General features: G+C 41.2%; 1 protein-coding gene across 1 annotated transcript in view; it reads left to right on the top strand.

Moving 5' to 3' along the window:
• Nucleotides 1-6,602: 6,602 nt before the first annotated feature.
• Nucleotides 6,603-20,404, top strand: part of EGLN3 (egl-9 family hypoxia inducible factor 3) — a 29,800-nt gene continuing 15,998 nt past the window's right edge. Inside the window, exon 1 of the mRNA XM_007938537.2 lies at nt 6,603-6,959. Coding sequence (XP_007936728.1) covers nt 6,603-6,959 — 357 coding nt within the window. The remainder of the gene's footprint in view (nt 6,960-20,404) is intronic.

The raw sequence follows: 20,404 nt of genomic DNA, 5'->3' as shown, positions 1-20,404 counted from the left end.
CTCATGTCATTGACCAAAATTTACAATGCAGCAGCTCCCCTCCCACTTCCTCCCCATAGTTACCTCCTCCCAGTGTCCATCCCTTCATACTCTACAAGAAGGAATTCTTAATATGTACTTTGGATATTACACTTAGTGTAGTCAACCAAAGAATTATTATTTTTTTTATCTCCCCTTTTCACCAAGTATCAGTAAGAAAACCAATAATTAAAGTTGTCATTGAAGGTGAAAGTATTTATTAAGAGTTACAGCAACAACAAAAAGGGACGAGTTAAAGGCAAAAAGATTTCTATGCCAAGCAAATGGCTCCAAATGATCTTTCTTTCCCCTAATTTTACCACATCCTAATTTCTCAAATTTTGTCCTGCCTTGTTATACTCATTGTGTGACCTTGGATAAGTTCCTTAGTCTCTCTGTGCCTCATTTTTGTTATCTTCACAATACCCACTTCCACTGAGTCAATTTCAACTCATAGTGATCCACATTGGCTTTCCAAGGTGGTAAATATTTATGAAAGTAGATTGCCCCATCTTTCTTCTGTGGAGCGACTGGTGGGTTTGAACTTCCAGGCTTATGGTTAGCAGTCAAATATGCCTTAGACACTGTGCTACCAGAGCCCTTTCTCTTCACAATGGGGGATAGTAACAGTACCTGCTTCTTGATGTTATTATAAGAATTAATCAAGATAATATTTATAAAGCATTTAAAGCACTGTACCTGGGATATGGTGTGATAACAGTGTTTGATAAATCAGTAAATAAAATATCCCTTGTCCACATAAAGTTCATTCAATACAACAACAAACCTCCTAATGATATATGGCAGGGCAAAAACTCGAAAAAGAAAATTTAGATACCAGCTAGGATGACACAGTGAATCTCAAGCACAGAAGGATTTTAGGGGCAGAGAAATGTAGATAGTTTTCATCAGAAGTAGGAAAGGACATGATGGAACTCTTGTACATTGCCAGCGGAACATAAAATGGTGCAGCCATGGTGAGAAACTGTTTGGGTGGCTCCTCAATTACCATAAAAAGCCCCCAAACCAAACCTATCAATTCATAGCAACCCTATAGGACAGAGTAGAACTGCTCCATAGGGTTTCCAAGGCTGTAAATCTTTACAGAAGCAGACTGCCTCATCTTTTTCTTGAGGAACAGCTAGTGGTTTCAAACTACAGACCTTTAGATTAGTAGCTGAGCATGTAACCACTGTGCTACCAGGGCTCCTTATAGTTACCATATGAAACAGCAATCCAAGCACTAGGTATTACATATCCCAAAGACTTGAAAACAGTGAAGCAAAACAAATACTTGTACACACATGTTCATAGCAGCACTGTTCACAATAGCCAAAAGATGGAAGCAACTCAAATGTCTATGAATGGGTGGTTAAACAAACTGGATAAAAACTTGGATTCACATTCAAAGCCCATGGAAGCAGCAGTCAAGAAATCAAACAACGTATTGCATTCAGCAAATCTGCTACAAAAGACCTCTTTAAAGTGTTACAGAGCAAAGATGTCACTTTGAAGACTAAGGTGCACCTGACCCAACACATTGTCTTCTCAGTAGCCTCATATGCTTGTGAGAGCTGGACAATGATAAGGAAGACCGCAGAAGAATTGATGTGTTTGAATTATGCTGGTGAAGAATATTGAGTGTACTGTGGACTGCCAGAAGAATGAACAAATCTGTCTTGGAAGAAGTATAGCCAGAATGCTCCTTAGCAGGGAGGATGGCCAGATTTTGTCTTGTACTTTGGTCATGTTATCAGGAGGACCAGTCCCTGGAGATGGACATCATGCTTGGTAAAACAGAGGGTTAGTGACAAAGGGGGAGCTCTGGTAGCATAGTGGCTAAGACACTTGCCTGCTAACCAGACGGCTGGCGGTTCAAACCCACCAGCCACTCCTCGGAAGGAAGGTTGGGCAATCCTACTTCCGTAGTGATACTGCCTCGGAAACCCAAGGAGGGGTCGCTATGAGTCAGGGCTGACTCGATGGCACATAACAACAACAACAGTGACAAAGGGGAAGAGCCTCAATGAGCTGGATTGACACAGTGGCTGCAATCATGGGCTCATGCATAATAGCAATGGTGAGGATGGTGCAGGGCCAGGTAGCGTTTTGTTTTGTTCTGTTGTACATAGGGTTGCTATTAATCAAAACCAGCTCAGTGGACCTAACAACAACAGCATATACACAATGGAATACTATTTAGCCATAAAAAGAATGATGTACTGATACCTGTTACAGCGTGGATGAACCTTAAAAACAGTATGCTAAGTGAAAGAAGCCAGACACAAAAAGACACACCTGCTTCCATTTATATGAAAAATCCGCAATAGGTAAATTCAAAGAGACAGAAAGCAGATTGGTGGTTGCCAGGGGCTGGGGATAATCTTAATTTAAATGGTGATGGTAGAGTAAAAGTACAAGATTTTATTTTGGGGTGACAAAAATGTTTTGGAATTAAAAAATATATATATATACCATTGCCACAGAGTTGATTTAGACTCATAGCAATCCCATGTGTTACAGAGTAGAATCGAGTTCCATAGACTTCCTTGGCTCATCGACTTTATGGGAGATCATCAGGCTCTCTTCCATGACACTGGTGGACGAGTTTGAACCCCTAACCTTTCAGTTAGTAGTTGAGTGCAAACTGTTTGCACTACCCAGGGACATATTGGAACTAGATAGATATATGGTGATCGCACAATGTTGTGAATGTACTAAGTGGCATTGCATTGTTCATTTAAAATGGTTAATTTTATATTATGTGAAGTTTACTTCACTAAAAAAATATAAATCTAAAAAGAAAGGGAGAGAAAAAGGTTGTGAGTGGGTTCTCTTTGTTATGGTATAAAAGGCAGAATTGTTCCAGACTTCCTCTTCCACCCACCAGAGACTCCTTAGGAAAATCATTTAATGTTCAGCCCCTCTGGGCCTTGGCTTACTCATCAGCGGGAAAATGAAGTTGGGTTAGGTGACCACTTAGATCCCTTTCCGTTCAAATTCAAGGCAAAGAAGTGTGACATCCTTTCTTCAAACCCTTTTATTCACATGCTTAAAAATTACTGCATCTGTATTGCTGATGCACACTGGAAGACAGTGTTGCAATTAAATCACAGGGAAATTAATTTGGTTTAGTTATTAATACGAAAAAGTATTTTAATATTTGTTATATTGCTACCAATTAATGGACAAATAACTAAAACAAACACTTTACAATTAGCTGGAGATTTGCCACTCTGATGCTCAGACTTAGAGACAGTGCACGGCTCCAGCCTGTCTGCTTGCCTCATGTAATCACACACTGATTTTTCCCAGTCATGGTATCTCTGGCTCCTCTGCCAAAGCGGGCCTGGCAGTCCCAAGCTGATTGGAAGGTCCTGGATTGAAGGAGAAATGGTGCTAACAAATTGAATTCCTGTCTAAACTGCCCATGTTTTGCAACCAGAGTAATCTGGAAATTTTTAAGGCCAGCAGTCTTGGAAGAACTTGCTTAGACTATTCCTTCAGAGAAGGGCTCTTTAAGACTTTTTTCTCTTCCTCTGTTACAACTTTACTCTGAAATTATTTGAATAATAAGCCAAATCGACTCAGTTCTGAGATTTAAGGTAAGGTCAACATATTCAGTAAGGGTGGTGGTTATATACTTCTATTATATTGGCCACCATACCCTTCAGGTTTGTTGTTCTTGGTAAATCTTTCTCTAATTATTCCTAGGAGGAATATCTACAAAGAAATGTCAGTTAGAAAATTTTGGCCAGAAGTGGCTTATCTGCCATTTTTCCCTTTTTAATTCTAGCCCTCTTCAGGATATCTGGAGCCTTTGTAGCACAGTAGTTAAGCTGTCAGCTGCTAACCAAAAGGTCAGTAGTTCCACACCACAGATGCTGTGTGGCAGTCTGCTTCTGTAAAGATTTACAGCCTTGGAAACACTATGGGACAGTTCTACTCTTTCCTAGAGGGTCACTACGAATCAGCATCGACTTGACAGCAATGTTCCCCCCGCCAGGGTATCTACTTGTGAGGTTTACAAGGATCTCCAAAGATGCAAAAACCAAAAGCCACAGCCTACCAGGGTGCACACTCAAGCCACCTCAGACCACGATTTTCATCACCTCACTATCCATAAAGGCCTTTCTAGATCACGAAAGAGGCCTAAACCATTTTTGGCTACTTCGGGTTCAAGTAGAAGTGGAGAAAAGGGCCACCTTGCCTTTTACTATTGCATCCCATTTCACTCCTTGCTGCAAATAAACAGTTCCTCCAGCTTTTACTTTAAGCCTACCACTCCCAGGACTCACATATCTTCTGTGGCTGGATGGGAGGACAAACCTGAGAGACAAACAGCCTACAGAGCACCCCACTGCTCCTTTCCACAGGCCACTGAAGTTTTATTTTGGGCCAGGCTGATCTGGCTGGTACTCTCTTCCAGTCAATTCTCTCTGGGGAGGCTTCTGAGTCCCTCACACACATAGACCCTTCCTGAAGACCTCCAGACATGCCCGAATGCTATGTGACAGTGTCCATGGCTCAGGCTCAGGCACCAAGTTCCCAGTAACTATTTATTGTTGTTGTTGTTATTTGCCCTCGAGTTGGACCCAACTTATAGCGACCCCTCCTTGGGTTTCCGAGGCAGTATCACTACGGAAGTAGATTGCCCAACCTTCCTTCCCAGGAGTGGCTAATTAGGTACCCACTATGTTCCAGGCTCTAGGAGCTCTGGTGACATAGTACCTAAGGCATGTGACTGCTAACCAGAAGGGTGGAGGTTCAAATCCACAGCCACTCCCCGGAAGGAAGGTCGGACAATCTACTTCCATAATGATATTGCCTCAGAAACCCAAGGAGGGGTCTCTATGAGTTAGGTCCAACTTGACAGCAGTATGTTCCAGGCTCTGGGGAGTTATCATAGAGCTCCCTAGGAATTTAGATGACGTTTTCTGAGAGCTGGCCAATTCACGCCTTTATCTGGAGGAGGTGCGCCTCTTACTGAAAGGTCACACCAGAAGTGCAAACTAATCACTGAACTGGCAAAGAACTTCCCTTAAAGTAACTAGAAGTTTCACCAGTTTCTTAAACACTCTACTATGGCCAAGTTCTTACTTGGCCACCTGCCCGTCTGCTGCTTCCATCATGTAACAGCAGCATCCTTTTCTTCCTGGCCTGGACCTTACTCCATTTCTTCTTCCATATTTTGCCCCTCAGAAGCAGAGAGGTGGGGCAATTGGAAGGAGAATAAAAGTTAAAAAAAAAACTGTAGGAGATTGTGTACAAGATAAATTTAAGTTCAACGAAGAACTTGAGTGCAAACTATTGTAAAATGATAAAATATGGAAATAGCTTTGCTTGTAATTTATGAATATTTTTTCTCTGACTTGGATCCTTGGTGTTTGGTAGGTAAGGGGATCAATAATCCATAAAACAGTCAATTTACCTTTGGATCACTAAAGTCTTCTATGTGGTATCTATCCCTTTGGTGCAGTGATGGCTGGGAAAAGTAGAAGAGGGACCCAGAATACAGTCTATTTATTTACTGAGGATATACCTATACTAACTGTTGCCACATAATTAATTTTGAAAGTAGAATTTTAGAACATCATATCTCAGTTAGAAAGTTGAAAGATAAGTGAATGAGAACATTTAGCGAAGCAAAATATTTGCAGGGTTCACTCAGATGTGACCCAGCAAATATTTCTTCATTGTGCATAGTCTTCCTCATTCAGAATATAGGGCCTTGCACATAGGAGGGGTTAGGAAAATGTTTGTTAATTGTTAAAGTTAGTTAGAATTGGATTCCTCCCAATCTATCTGGCTTTAATTTCCTAACTTGTGCCAAACAGCAGAAGAAAGAGGAATAACGAAAGGCATCAGATGAAGCTAAGAATGAGAGTACTGTTTAATATGTATACTTGTTCCTGGCTTTATTATTTTATTCAAAAGTCTGTGAGGTCACTATCCCCAGAATGTGTCAGTAAACTGTGCTGTTGATTACATTTGCATTTTCAGAGTTGGGATCCAGGTTTTTAAGTTTGTTATGGGTTTTAAGCAAAACAATATGCAAATTGCTACCATTCTAAACATTCAGTCTGTCCTCCAGGTCCCCTCAAAGCTAACCAGGGCGGGTGCCCGGCTCGCCTGGATCCTTAGCCTTGGGGGCGGAGAAGGGGCGGGGGTGATAGGCCCGGGGCGGGGGTGGGGGAGGAGAGGGCTGTCCTGGAGGCGGGGCCGGGGCGGGGTCCGTGACGCGCCGCGTCTGGCCGGCTCTTGGGCCGGACCTCAGCCTCTTTCGGTCGCCGACCGCCTCCGCGTTGGTGGCTCCGCATCTCCAAAAAGGGCCCTCCCACTCTTTACTGGATTAGTCCGGCGCTGGGTCGTGGAGTCCCGCACAACTCTTTCTGGTCGCTGCACGGGACGCCCAGTCTCCAGAGTTGCAAGCAACTTTCCCCTCTCCCTGGCGCTGCGGTGGCTCGGGGACTGTGGCCACGGCAGGTAGCTGAATCCCCGGCCACGCTTCCAGTGCCTCGCGCTTGGGTCGACACCTCCCGGGGTGCACGCTGGGGGTCCCCGATCTCGATTCTGTGGGCGAGATGCCCCTGGGACACATCATGAGGCTGGACCTGGAGAAAATCGCCCTGGAGTACATCGTGCCCTGTCTGCATGAGGTCGGCTTCTGCTATCTGGACAACTTCCTGGGAGAGGTGGTGGGTGACTGCGTCCTGGAGCGCGTTAAGCAACTGCACTGCAACGGGGCCCTGCGAGACGGCCAGCTGGCTGGGCCGCGGGCCGGCGTCTCCAAGCGGCACCTGCGGGGCGACCAGATCACGTGGATCGGGGGCAACGAGGAGGGCTGCGAGGCCATCAGCTTCCTTCTGTCCCTCATCGACAGGCTAGTCCTCTACTGCGGGAGCCGGCTGGGCAAATACTACGTCAAGGAGAGGTCCAAGGTAGGACGGCGCGGGCGTCCCGCCGCGACTGATGCCCGCGAAGACCGCGGGCTTTCGGGAATCATTGTCCGCCGCTTTCGCAGGGCTGCAAGTGAGCTTTAGTTTTTAACCAAGAAGTCAGTCAGGTTTGTCCCCCAGCTCTTTTGCGAGATGGTTCATTTAGGGGCTCAGGTAGGTAATTGTAATGACCTGTTGACTTTAGAATAATGTCTCTGGTGGGTGGTTCAAATTAGCTGTGGCTTTTGCTCCCATTTCAAGAGATGGAGTTTCTCAAAGATTAAAACGAAAAAAAGGGTATTAGAAACATTGTGTTTGTGACTACTTTAAAGTCACCTAATACTTTTTCATTGTGTTTAGGTGGTATTCCCACAAAAGCACTCTTAAAGAATTCTGGAGACACTTGTATAACCTTGCAGTGTGGGAGTTGGTCTGTGAAATTCGTCCAGCAGGTGTGGGAAGAATTGGGCAAGTGAAAGGGTAGAACTCCTCCGTAAAAAGTTCAAGATCAGCTTCTGGTCACCTCTGAGTGCTGCTGTTGGCATGTTGTACACAAGACACTGTAAGACCATCTGCTTAAGTTGGAAATTTTCTCCTGGTGCCCGGCGGTACACCATCACCTTCCTTTTCCTAATTATAAATTGAGGTGAAATCCATGAGGAAGTAAGCAGTCAGGTACCACCAGAGAAAAAAACGATGTTAATGATGTTTTTGTTCATGTAGTCAGAAGTGACTCCCTGGGTGGTATTTCATTTTGGAGCCACATACAGGTAGATTGGCAGAAATATTGGAATGTGTTGGTACCATGATGTGGTTGTATGAACATTACTTGGGGATAGCCTAGCTACTCAGTCTTTCTTCAAATGATAACTCAGCCCATTTTTCCAGGGGCAATTCTGAGGGATCTGTTTTATTATTATTATTATTGTGGATTAGACCAGGGGAACTTCTCAGAAGTATAGAAAACTTTAACTGAAACACAATGAGGCAAAGCATACCAGCCATGAGAGGAAAGTGAAGATTCACCTATGTACCTTTCTTTAAAAGTGTATGTAAGATTTCTCAATTTAAGATCAATTCTGTGAGAAAATAAGCCATCATTGGCTTATTTGTCTCATAAGCTCTTAATAAAGGCTGAGTGTAAAGACTTGAAATGCATAGACATACAGGTCGAGGTGAGTGAATGGAATAGTAGAGAAATAGATTGCTGTACACCTTTCAAGTCAGAAAGTCTCAGACTATCTGAAAGCATCATTAGTAATCATATGCAAATACAGTAGATCTTCTTTGAAGAAACTGCTGCTTTCTAAATTTTACTTTGGTTTTGGTAAAATTTGGAGTTGCTGAACCTGTAGAAGATTGTGGTTATAGTGTTTCTTTGCCTTTCTTCCATCATTTTTGTTGGTGGATTAGAAAGTCATTTGTCTTTTGCATGGCTTTGTTTTTGTATTAAACCTTACCTGTCTCCTGGGCTGGGTTAGGTTCATCATGGCACAGGTGCCTATAGGTTCAACCTGGAATGACAAGGTGGCTTCTTACCATCTTGTCATTCCAGATGGTCATTACCATCAGTTTTTAAAATTTCTCTTAGTCTCAGGTGTTAGGAATTTTCCTCTGAACATTCTAGGAACAGAAGTCAGAATTATTTGGTAAAAAGCAATCACTAGTATTTGAAAGTTAAATATTGCTATTTAGCTTTGCTTAATGGTTAGGATAGAGTTTCAGACTAGATTAACTTGACAAATTGAATGAAAGGCACTACGTAACTCTAGGTAAGGAAAAAAAATTCTCTAGATAGGCTTCTTCAATAATGGGTTATCTTCTGAGTGGAAAAAAAATAACTTTGCAGTTAACCCTTTCAGAAGGTGACTGTTACTGAAGTCAGAAAATTCATCTTTCCACTGAGGAGATGGGTTTCAGCATCATCTGCCTATACCCAGCTTTCCTTTTTGGCTGTTTTGACAAAGTTCTCTTTTCCTTTAGATGAATCCCCTCTACACTGAGATATTCCCTGACTAGAAACAAATGTCGGAGAAGATTGTAGCAAACAATTATTATAGTAAAAACATAATAATGCTAATTTGTTTATATAAAGCAGTCTCCTTAGTGATGTCTTCAGGACTTGGGTCTCTTGTTTGAAGCTCATTATTAAAGTATTGTTGAAACACATTCCATTTCTACATGATTTATATTAGTTTCATCTTTATTTAACCTTCTTTAATTGCTTCTCTTTCCTCAACCAAGGCTGTTTCCCAAAGTAGTAATATGGACCTGGTTTCCTGCTGCACCCTTCAAGTAGGTTTCAGTAAAAACTACATTTTTAAAAGGCAAACTTTGTAAATTTATTTTTAAAATTTATAACTCTTTATTATGGAAGTTTTCAAATAGACATAAATACACATAGAGAGGATGGTGTTAGGAACTTCCGTCATCCAGTTTCCACAACTGCCAATATATACACTTATTTTAGACCAAATGGTTTTTTGTTAATTTCTTGGAGTTATACTTATTCATTAATACATTCATCCTCATTAGATACTTTTTGTTTTTTGCTGGACTTTTGAAGGTCATTGAGTAATGTAATAATGCCCTTTATCTCAGTGAAGTGATAGCAAAAGCATTGGGAATACATCAAGTACACAATATTGGATCTCAGATTGAAATTGTGGATGAATATAGAAAGAAATTTTAGAAGACTGCTGCCCACAAAAAAAGTTGTAACTGGTCAGAAATTACCTACCACCATCTTGTTGCAGAAGAATCAAAGGGTGCTGAAGACCCTCTGGGGACGGAGTTTCCTATAATGTGCAGCAGTATGGCGCCCCCTAACATCAAGCGTGATTATTGCTTTCAGGCTCTCAAAGAATTTCTTATCTGTCAGTCTCTTAAAGAATTTAGACCATATCCAAGATAAATATTGGTCATAATTTGTTCCTTTTGCTTTGACTGCCTTAGTTCTTGAAAATGGCTACTTTCCAGAGAACGTGCAATTTATAGAACTAAAAGTACTTCTGCTTGAAGCAGCACACTGTAGACACACTAGTTTGACATTTTCGACCTGGTCAGTACAAATGAAGGTAGTGACAGTAACTGACTTTTATTGAGCTCTTTAATCTGTGTTCTGGTACTTAGCTAATCACTTTACAAATACTGTCTTAATGAATATTTAGCAAATTGGTCAAATAAAATAATTTGCCCAAGGTCATAAGTCAGTAAGAAGCAGTTTATCTTAGGGTTTAGGGGCTTGGACTTAGAATTACTAGTGCCTTGTGACTTTAGGCAAGTTGCTTGGTTTTCATCAAGTTTTAAAATGAGGGCTAATAATACATTCAAGCTTTTTTTTGAGGGGTCATTGAATAATTATTAATATTCATTTATTACATAATGTAATAAAATTCTTAGAATTCTGAGCCTTCATAAATGTTATATGGCTGAAATTTGAGGTTTTTGGGAGCTCTGGTGGAGCTCTGGTGGCGTAGTGCCTAAGGCATCTGACTGCTAACCAGAAGGCTGGCAGTTCAAACCCAGCAGCCACTCCTTGGAAGGGAGATTGAGCGATCTACTTCTGTAGAGATACCGCCTCGGAAATCCAAGGAGGGGTTGCTATGAGTGGAATTGACTCTAGGGCAGTGAGTTATTTTTAACTCAGTTTTGACTGACTACAGAGTCTTTGTTCTGGAGTACTTTTAGACTATGAGGTTATGAACAGGGACAGATTACCCAATAAGCAAGGTAAGTATGTGCTTTAGGGCATCAATAAAAGAGGGGTACCAGATGTCTAAAGCAGAGACCTATAACATACCAAGCAGACAGGACACAAGGAAAAGCAACTTCTGCCTCTTTTGCGTTCACTTGCTAATATTGTAATCACATTTAAAAAGAAGTTACATCGTGGCTAGCTAAGGCACACACACACACACATACATGTGTGTGTGTGTGTATAGATAGATAGATAGATAACTCACACATCCCATTCTAATGTGTGAGTAAGCAGAAGAGGGGGCACCACAGATTATCAAAGTTTAGGGCCCTTATGTGCCTTAATGTGGCCTTGTGAGGGTTGTAGTGTGAACAAATAGACTGAGGAATGATAAAACAGCAAAAAGGTTATGAATAAAACAAAATGGGATGCAAGATGTGTTCGGTGGGTTTGTTCCTCTACTGTTGAGCAATAAGAGTTCTGGCCCACCCTTCTCTTGTAAATCAGAAATATTCACTATTTAATGGAGCTTATCTCAGTGGAGGCTCTTGGTTGTAAGCTACTTTAGGCAAAAATGTGATAATGTACTGTGAAGATCAGAATTTTTCCCAGGACCCAAGTGTAGGAAATGCAATTAGGGTTCACAGAAGACTGGAGCCAGGAACTAAGAACCAGAAAGTAGTTAGCGTCCAAGACAGCTGGTTGTGTTAGTCCTTTTCTCTGGAGCTTCATAACCTCCTTCCTTGAGTCTCCCTGCTTGTCTTCTTTATTTCCTCTTCCTCTCTCCTTTCAGTCCAGCTTTGGCTGCTTTTCCATGCACAGGGCTAGAGAGGGCTGCATTATAATGGCTGCCACAGCCTTCAATTATAAGTCAGCAAAGGCTTTTTTAACTTTGCAGAATCTCTGGTTTTGTTCCCTAGGAGAAAGTCTGATTGGCTCACTTTGGGTCTGGGTCCTGTCATCCTTTGCTGGGATGGGGTAGAGGGGTATGCAGAATCACATGTCATAAACATGGCTGCTGAGGCCCATGTTCAGTTCTTAGAGAACCTGGAGGATGAAAGTTACCCCAAGTAAATAATTGGTAGAATACAGTCTTACTAACAGTGAAGAAAATCCTACCAGTGAGTGAATTTTCATAGTGCTCTTTGTCTACTTTGTTAAATGACACTTGGGAACAAAGAAGGTAGTTGTGTGTATCTGTTCAATTTATAATTTATTTTGTTCAATTTTGGGCCACTCCACCGCTACCTTATCTGCTTCAGCGACTATGGAAATCAGGGAGTATCTATTTAACATGTTCATTCACACTGCCTGACACTGTAGTAGACTTGCACATGGATGGGGGGACGGCGGTTGAAAGTGATTATAAACCCAACTGGAAAAGTAAGCTGAGTGGGGTAAAATAGTTGTCACCAATTTGTGCTTTCTCCTTTTCTGATTAAACAGCCCACTTTTATACTCATTAGTCATTTCTGCTTGCTTTCTTTGGAGTTTCTCATTTCTCTATTTTATTTAAAATGAAGTAACAGAGTTTTAATAAGTACAGGTTTTAGAGCTAGAGAGGTATATCAGAAATCGCATCTATCCAATCTCTTAATCATTCAGAAGTTAATAAGTTGTTTGTGTATATGGGAAACGATGCCTTAAGCAGAATCTTGAGAAGGACTTGGGGTACATATTGGGACTGAGGAAAACCCCAACCAAACCAGTTGCCCTTGAGTTGACTGTGACTTGTGGTGCCCCATGTATTTCAGAGTAGACCTGTGCTCCATAGGGTTTTCAAGGCCGTGACCTTTCAGAAGCAGACTTCTAGGCCTTTTTTTGAGGCACATCTGGGTTAGTTTGAACTGTCAACCTTTTGGTTAGTAGTTGACTGTTTGTACCACCCAGAGACTCCATTGGGCCTGACAAGGGGCTTTAATGGGGAGGGATTGCTGGGGTTACACAGAGTCTGGTAGACTAGGGCACAGGGGTTGTAGGTTAGTTCATTTGCATCAGTGTCTTATTTGGGAACTTTAAATATATTTCTGACTTAAAATGGAATTCTTTAATCTGTGCATTCAGCTTTTGGATGTCACAAGTGATTTTCCTTGACCTTATTCACTCAAACAAAGTTTATAAATTCTTCCTTTCTGATGACACTGTCTAGAAAAACTCCATATATGTGTGTGTGTGTGTGTGTGTATACATACACACACACATATATATACATACATATATACACACACACACACACACATATATAAAATCAGTCTTGCCTTTCATAATCCCTTTCTGAAAACACACCACCTATGGAAGATTTCTCTGCAGAAGCTTAAAGGTGGGGTCAAGTTGTACCCCACCCATAATGAGCAGAGCACATCTGAGAAGGATCCCCATGCACCCAGCATTGCGAGAAGCTGGCCCCTGGACCACATGCTCTCAGTTTGGCAGTGGCTTTGCCTTACCTTTGTGGCATTGGGTAAATTAAGTGACATTTGACCCTTGCCCATTGGATACAGAAGGAGCAGTTTGCAGGTGAATGCAATAGAGATTGCTATTCTTTGTTAATTACTTCAACAGCTTTGATAATTCCTTTGTAGCAGCACTTTATAGCTGTGAACCAGCGTTGCTCTAAGAAATGGGTGTCATTTTTCTCTAGTGTTTGTCAAACGCACATGCTCTGACAGTAATGATGGTTCAGATGTATTCTGCTGAGCCACTGCCAGGGGTGCCCAGCGGGTAGCTGAATCCAGAGGCACTGAAACTGTAAATACAACAGACAAGTCATTTTATGAGCCAGACTAAGGAATTCAGCTTGGGCAGATTGCCAGGAGCCGTTGATTTGGCTCAAATTCAGAGCTCATGTGCTTGTTTGCCAAGCGAGATTAGCTAGCTTGGTTAATTATACATAGAATTTGTACCCTTTTCCCTTGATTATTTCAGTCTTAAATTGATATGGCACTTACCTTAATTTTGTACCTTCTTTTGATAGTGATTTGTGGGTAAGTTTCTGTTTTCTTGAGCTTGGTGGTAACTGAGTATGTGAACTTGTCAACCCCTACCTTAACCAAACCACTCATCTGTCAATTTGCTGTACTGTAGAGGCTTGCCATGGACTGCCAGAAGAAGGAACAAATCTGTCTTGGAAGAGAAGTACAGCCAGAATGCTCCTTAGAAGCAAGGATGATGAAATTTTATTTCACGTACTTTGGACATGTTATTAGGAAGCATTGGTTACTGAAAAAGAGTATCATGCTTGGTAAAGTAGTGGGTCAGCAAAAAAGAAGATGACCCCTGTGGTAGTAAAGGTTATGTGTCAACTTGGCTGGGCCTGGTTTTGAGTGGCGGGGCAGCTGGTTGTAGTCATTCTCCATGATGGGACTGGTAATCACCTCCATGGTGGAATCTGCTGGAGCAGCTGAGTAGCTGCCTTAGGGATGTGATTTGCTTCCGGTCTATAAGGTGAAGCTTTGGGAATGATCTAGCAGCTTTTTGGAACACTTAGACTGTGTGTAGTTGAGTCTTCATTTAGTAGCCTACCATGTTTCTTGCCAATCTTGGGTTATCTCTGGACTTGAACTAGTGATTTGAACTGTGTTGTCTGGTAATATTGGGACTGTGGCATTTTATTTGTCAGCCTTAGCAGCAGCAGCTGCCTGAGTGAAGAGACACCTTAGCTCCACTGGACCAGGAGCAAGAGGCAGAGCTGAAGCCCAGGGTCGAGGGGCTTTAACCTAGCCCCTAGAGCTTGACACTTTGAGCTTGGACTTCCAGCCTCTGGAACTGAGAGAATAAACTCCTCTTGGTTAAAGCCATCCACCTGTGGCATTTCTGTTTGAGCGGCACAAAGTAACCAAAACCTCCAACGAGATGGACATAGTGGCTGCAACAGTGGGCTCAAACATAGTAAGGATTGTGCAGAACTGAGCAGTGTTTTGTTCTATTGCGCATAGGGTCACCAAAAACCAAAAAGCAAACCCACTGCCATTAAGTTGATTTTGATTCATAGTGACTTTATAGGGCAGAGGAGTACTGCACCATAGGGTTTCCAAGTCTGTAAATCTTTATGGAAGCAGACTGCCTCCTCTTTCTCCCAGGGAGCTGGAGTGGCTAGTGGGTTCAAACTGCCAAACTTTTGGTTAGTAGCCAAATGCTTTAACCACTGTACCACCAGAACTTCTTTGCCTGTCTCATGGAAAATAATATTTCATTACCTTCCAAAATGAGGCCAAAGTAGCAATACTACAATATTTGCAAAATACAAAGAGTCAAAGAATATAATAATAGTTTTGATTATTTGCCAATGGGAAGAAGACAAATGGGAAGACTGTATCCCAAGTGTCAATGACAACAGGGGAACTTGAAGTTATTTTCAGGATAACACTCCTCTATTTGAGCATTGCTTGGAAGTAGTAAAGATATATTGTTTAAGGCAGTTTGCACATCTTGAGCTCATTCTGTGTTCTCCAGATGCATAGAAACACAAAACGATTCTGTCTGTGGCTCTCCCCATTCTCCTCCCTTTTCTACTATCTGTCTAGTCAAATCTGAAGGGACTATTACTCAGAAATCTTGATACCTCGTACAAAATTGATAGTGAGACTTCCCTCCCTCCCTCCCTCCTTCCTTTCTTCCTTCTTTCTCCTTTTTTTTCCAGTGGCTTCTTTCCTATTCATATTTGTTTTGCAGGTTAATTTGAATGATTGGAATGGATAAACAGAATTTTCTCTACAAATACATTCACAAAATATTGAAGATCCAGGCAGGAGCATGCAATATTAGTGGTCAAAATTTGGCCTTTTGTGTTGTTTTAGGTTTATTTTGTTAACTAAATTGTGTTCCTGTCTTCAAAAAAAAAAAAAAAAAACCAACCAACCAAACCTGCCATGGAAGTGATGCAATGGTTAAAGAATTCGACTGTTAACCAAAAAGTTGGTGGTTCAAATCCACCAGTTGTTTTGTGGGAGATAGGTGAGGCAGTCTGCTTCTATAAAGATTTACTGCCTTGGAAACCCAATTGGGCAGTTCTGCTCTGTCCTGTAGGGCTGCTATGACTCAGGATTGACCTGTTGGCAGTGGGTTTGGTTTGGTTGGTGGTACTTTAACCACAAGTCACCTTCTTTTTGTTTTCCAGTTTTCCCTCTAATCCATTTTACATGCTTTTTCCAGAGTGCATTAGTTCTAAACCCAATTCTAATCATGCTATTATCATGCTTTTAAAAAACAACACAGAAACAAAATACCAGACTCTCTCCCCATTGCCTATTGTACACATCTGTGAACTTCGTAGTGTGGTACTTAAGGCCCTCCACATCTGATCCCAAGCTACTTTTCTACACTTAATCTTCCACCCACCTCCCATTCACCAAAGTAACTAATGCAGTTTACGAATTCCTTCCCTCCTTTATTTTATTTTTTTATTATTATTGCCACTCCTCGGAAGGAAGGTTGGGCAATCCTACTTCCGTAGTGATATTGCCTCGGAAACCCAAGGAGGGGTCGCTATGAGTCGGGCTGACTTGACGGCAAACGACAACAACAACAACAACATTATTATTATTTAAGGTGAAGCATTGCACAGAAACTCTTGGTTTCATCATAAAGTAGCTATATGGTTCTTAAAGCTGAGTGGGTGAACTGCCAACCTCTCCATTAGTAGTTGAGTACTTTCCCGTTGCACCACCAGGGCTCCTTCCCCAAACCTACTGATTGAGAAACTCAACAAGCCCTTGATATGATTCTCATGCATGCTCCAGTTTGAGAATCACTGAAGGAAAATTAATATATTAAGAGGATAAGGCTAAATAAGGATAGTGCTATATTTTTCTCTAGTTCTTGTGTTATTGGGAAAATCAGAATTTAATCATGTTATTATATCTAAGCTTATACACTGCTGAAACTATAGATACAAGTATTTTTAGTTCATTTGGGAAACTTTTGAGAAAAACCCACCTCATGTAAAATAAACACATCCACAGATATTATATATAACTTTTCTGTGGTTTGAACCAATAAATTTAGTTTTCCAGAAACAGAAATTGGAGCAAAATTTGGAACAGTTTCCCTCCTGTTGTGTTGAATGGTTGTTAATGACTGCAAGATGTTGCTCCCCCACTAGTCTTTCAGGTATTGAGCTCTGTAGGTACCTGAAAGAGTGAGAGAATCCTAGTGATTTTGGATGAGCACAAACTGGAAAAATAGTTCCTTGTAAGCAGATCGTTCTCTGAGTATTGAGAACCCATTATGTGCTTGTGTTTGTCTTATTAACTATGAACCCCACACAGATACCTAAGGTGGTCTCTGGCCCTCTGGTCAAAGATGGCTGTTTAAGAGAGAGGTAAGAAGGCCTGAGCTGTGAGGTTTTTCGGAGGCCAACTTTGACAAATGGATTCAGCTTGATTGTCATCAAAGGTTTAATTAGGTAGAGGTGGGAGAATGTGACTGCCACTTGCCTTTTCCTCCTTAGACATGGAGGGCTTTGATTTCCCACGTAAGGGTCGTAAGGGTTTAAACCTGTATTTAGTAAGCCATGAGAAACATCTGCAAATCCTTGTTGCATTATCTTAGGTTTGAAGGAGAACAATTTCATTCATAAGCTTTCTAGAAATAATAGCACCTTTTTCCAGTTAATTTTTTCCTGATATTTTAGAAACAGTGTTTATTGGTGGAAAGACCATGGGTTTGGAATTCTGGCTCATCTACTTAGTTCTATAATGTCCAATAAGTTACTTTTTGTCTCTGTCAGTTTTCACTTTGAACTTGTACCTGTCTTGGAGGAACATGGGAACAATTAATACTGCCCCTCCAACTCAGCGTCTGGTGCCTCTTTATTTCTAATTCCTTCACCGTTCCCCAAAATAGTTTATACATTTCTCTCAGAAGAACCTTTCACCTTTTCTACCCCTCTAACAGGTCTTCCAGACTTTATCTCTCCTCTAAGCCAGGGTAGTGGTATAGGCAGTGGATTCGGGTAGTTCTTGACTTACGATGGGGTTCACTACCAGCAATTCTTTCATAAGTCAGTTCTGATGTAAGCTGAGCACCTCATTTTTTTCTTTGTTAGTTGTCATTATTACTGCCTTTTATTATCAGTATCTTTTATAAATATGATCTTTATTTAACTTTGAGTGTTGAAAATATTACATATAAACCAACGGATGTATTTTAATACATATGTGCATACCTAAAAAAATATACAAATCATAAAAATTTACTCCAACAATGAAGTTGGACAATGTTGGCATTTTGTCGGTTGTGGTAATAAATTCTACTTGTGGAAGGTTCTGGATCATCTGGGTTATGCCTGGGAATGGTGATGGTGTTTCTAATCAGAAAATTAGCAAGATTGTCTGTATGGTTCTTTCCTTTTTTTCTAAATACATTTTGCAGTAACATCTTACTACTTCTTGAATCTGCCTAATGACTTTAGCAAAGTGATCAGCATTTGGGTCCATGTTTTCAAGCAACCGAAGCCCCTGATTTAGTTTAGAAAAAAACTCCAGCCAATCCTTTCACTGCAAAATACTCTGACAACTTTGCTCCTTCCTCTTCCATCTTGTCCCAGCTCATCCTTGAGTTTTTCTTACAGCTTGAACTTGGTGCTTCTTGCTTCTCCAGTTACATGCATATTACGTAAGCCACATCTGCGTTTGAAGGGATGAAACTAGCCCTTCCTGGCATTAAAATTATTGCAGTAGTCTTCTTGTTCCTTCAGGTTATGTGCTTTTACTTGAATCATTAGTAAACTCATAGGAGTCCTCCTCTGTATTTGATTTCCTACCCACATCATCAACAGCTTCTTTATCTTGTGGGTCAGCCCTTGCTTCTTTGTTAAAATTGTTGATGTTATTCAAATTGCTACTTTAACTGCCTCCAAAATCCTATTCTTACCATTAATGATTGTCAAAATGTTCAAATGAGGCAGTCCTTCCTCACATGCTGTTTCCATGATTTTCTTTGCACATATCATACGCCTTAATGATCTTCATCTTTACATCCACGTTTAGAGTCTTCCTCACCTTCTTTTCTGGATGAAAACTTTCAGTGGCATAACTTCTTTTGCAGACATATTGTTGGGGATGTAAGCAATGCAGTGTTATAGGTAGAGAAACTTGAACAACTTGGTGTTAAATAACTGATGATTTTACTGTATGAAATGCTGAATAAGATCACATTATAGGCCTGCCTAAGGCATTTGACTGCTAACCAGAAGGCTGGCGGTTCAAACCCACCAGCCACTCCTCAGAAGGAAGGTTGGGCAATCTACTTTCGTAGTGATACTGCCTTGGAAACCCAAGGGGAGGGGTCGCTATGAGTCATATCCAACTCAACGGTGTTTTGGATAGGCCTGATTTACAGTGAAGTAGAAGTCCTAATGGCTGTCAGGTGTGTGCACAGTTCAATTGTCATATGTCCAATTATCATATGTCATTAGAGTTGAACGTTGTCCAACTTTCTGTTACTACTCCTGACACCAACACCGACACCGACTTAATTGTAAACAGTCAATAGCCTGCTATACAGCAGTGTTTTGAACAGTAGATCATGAAGTTGAAAATCTGCGAGTGAACATCTGAGAATGATAACATTGGCAAATTATGCCCTGCAACATTGTATGTAGTACTTATTACTAACAATAAGATTTAAAGGGAAAAAACCCCACAAAAAACAAAAAGGACAGCTATGAGTGTGTTTTGTCGTGACAAATATGTTGTAAGTCAGAAACAATCTGTAATGTGGTTTTAGGAAGTTCTACATCCAATGAAGAATATTTATGTGGTAGAAGTAGAGTTAAGATGTCTTGTAAGCAAGCTTTGTGCCTGAGTAGGGAAAATTTAGGAGCTCTGGTAGCATAGTGCCTAAGGCACTTGACTGCTAACTAGAAGGTTGGCGGTTCAAACCCACCAGCCACTCCTTGGAAGGAAGATGGGGCAATCTACTTCTGTAGTGATACCTCGGAAACCTAGGAAGGGGTTGCTATGAGTCTGGTCCAACTCGACGACACATAACAACAACAACAGGGAAAATTTCTCCCATCCCTGGGAGTCCTTTGAGCTCACCAGGTGTTGCTCCTTTCCTTCCCAAGGAAAATACACATTTGTATTTCCTTTTTAAATTTTTCTTAATTGGCTGTTTATCTTCTGACTTTGAAACAAATCTGAAAACCGTGGCTGATATGACCTGAAACAAGTAGAGGTCCTGGAGAGGCAGACTTCCTCCCACTGAACTGGGCGGGGGGTGGGGTGCGGGGAGTGGACCTCAAATAAAGCCTGGGCTGTTGATAAACTGCTCTGAAGCAGATATGGTCTCTGCAGGGACTACTGAGATTTTCTAACGAGAGAGGGTGGGATTGAGGTGGCCCTGCAGTGGAATAACCGAAGTGAAGACAATTTAGACAACTGAATGCTTAGTCGCATGATTCAATGTGAATTTCATTTGCAGCTTTCTTTTGTAAAAAGGCCTTCTTTGGAGCTTTTAGTTCAAATATTGATGTACACTCATTTTTCATGTGTTTGTAATTTTTAAAATTTGATTATTTGCTATCATTATGGAAAGGGGGTTATAGAGAGAGTAATAGACATTGGTAAGAAGAGAGTCAAGTTCTTCAAGTAGTATTGAAAATTTTAGTCCCTTCAATAAATGGAGTATATTTATTAATGTTAGACATTAGATAACCTGCTTTGGGAAAGCATGACTTAATGATTAAAACCTCCCACTCTGCAGCAGACTAATTAGGTTCCAAATGCCCTCTGCCATATGCTAGCTC

The sequence above is a fragment of the Orycteropus afer genome, unplaced genomic scaffold (assembly GCF_000298275.1).
Source record: "Orycteropus afer afer isolate SDZICR_OR568_19922 unplaced genomic scaffold, OryAfe1.0 scaffold00051, whole genome shotgun sequence".
In the NCBI taxonomy this organism is placed as follows: domain Eukaryota; kingdom Metazoa; phylum Chordata; class Mammalia; order Tubulidentata; family Orycteropodidae; genus Orycteropus; species Orycteropus afer.
The sequence above is the reverse complement of the archived record's forward strand: the minus strand, read 5'-3'. Positions and strand labels throughout refer to the sequence as shown.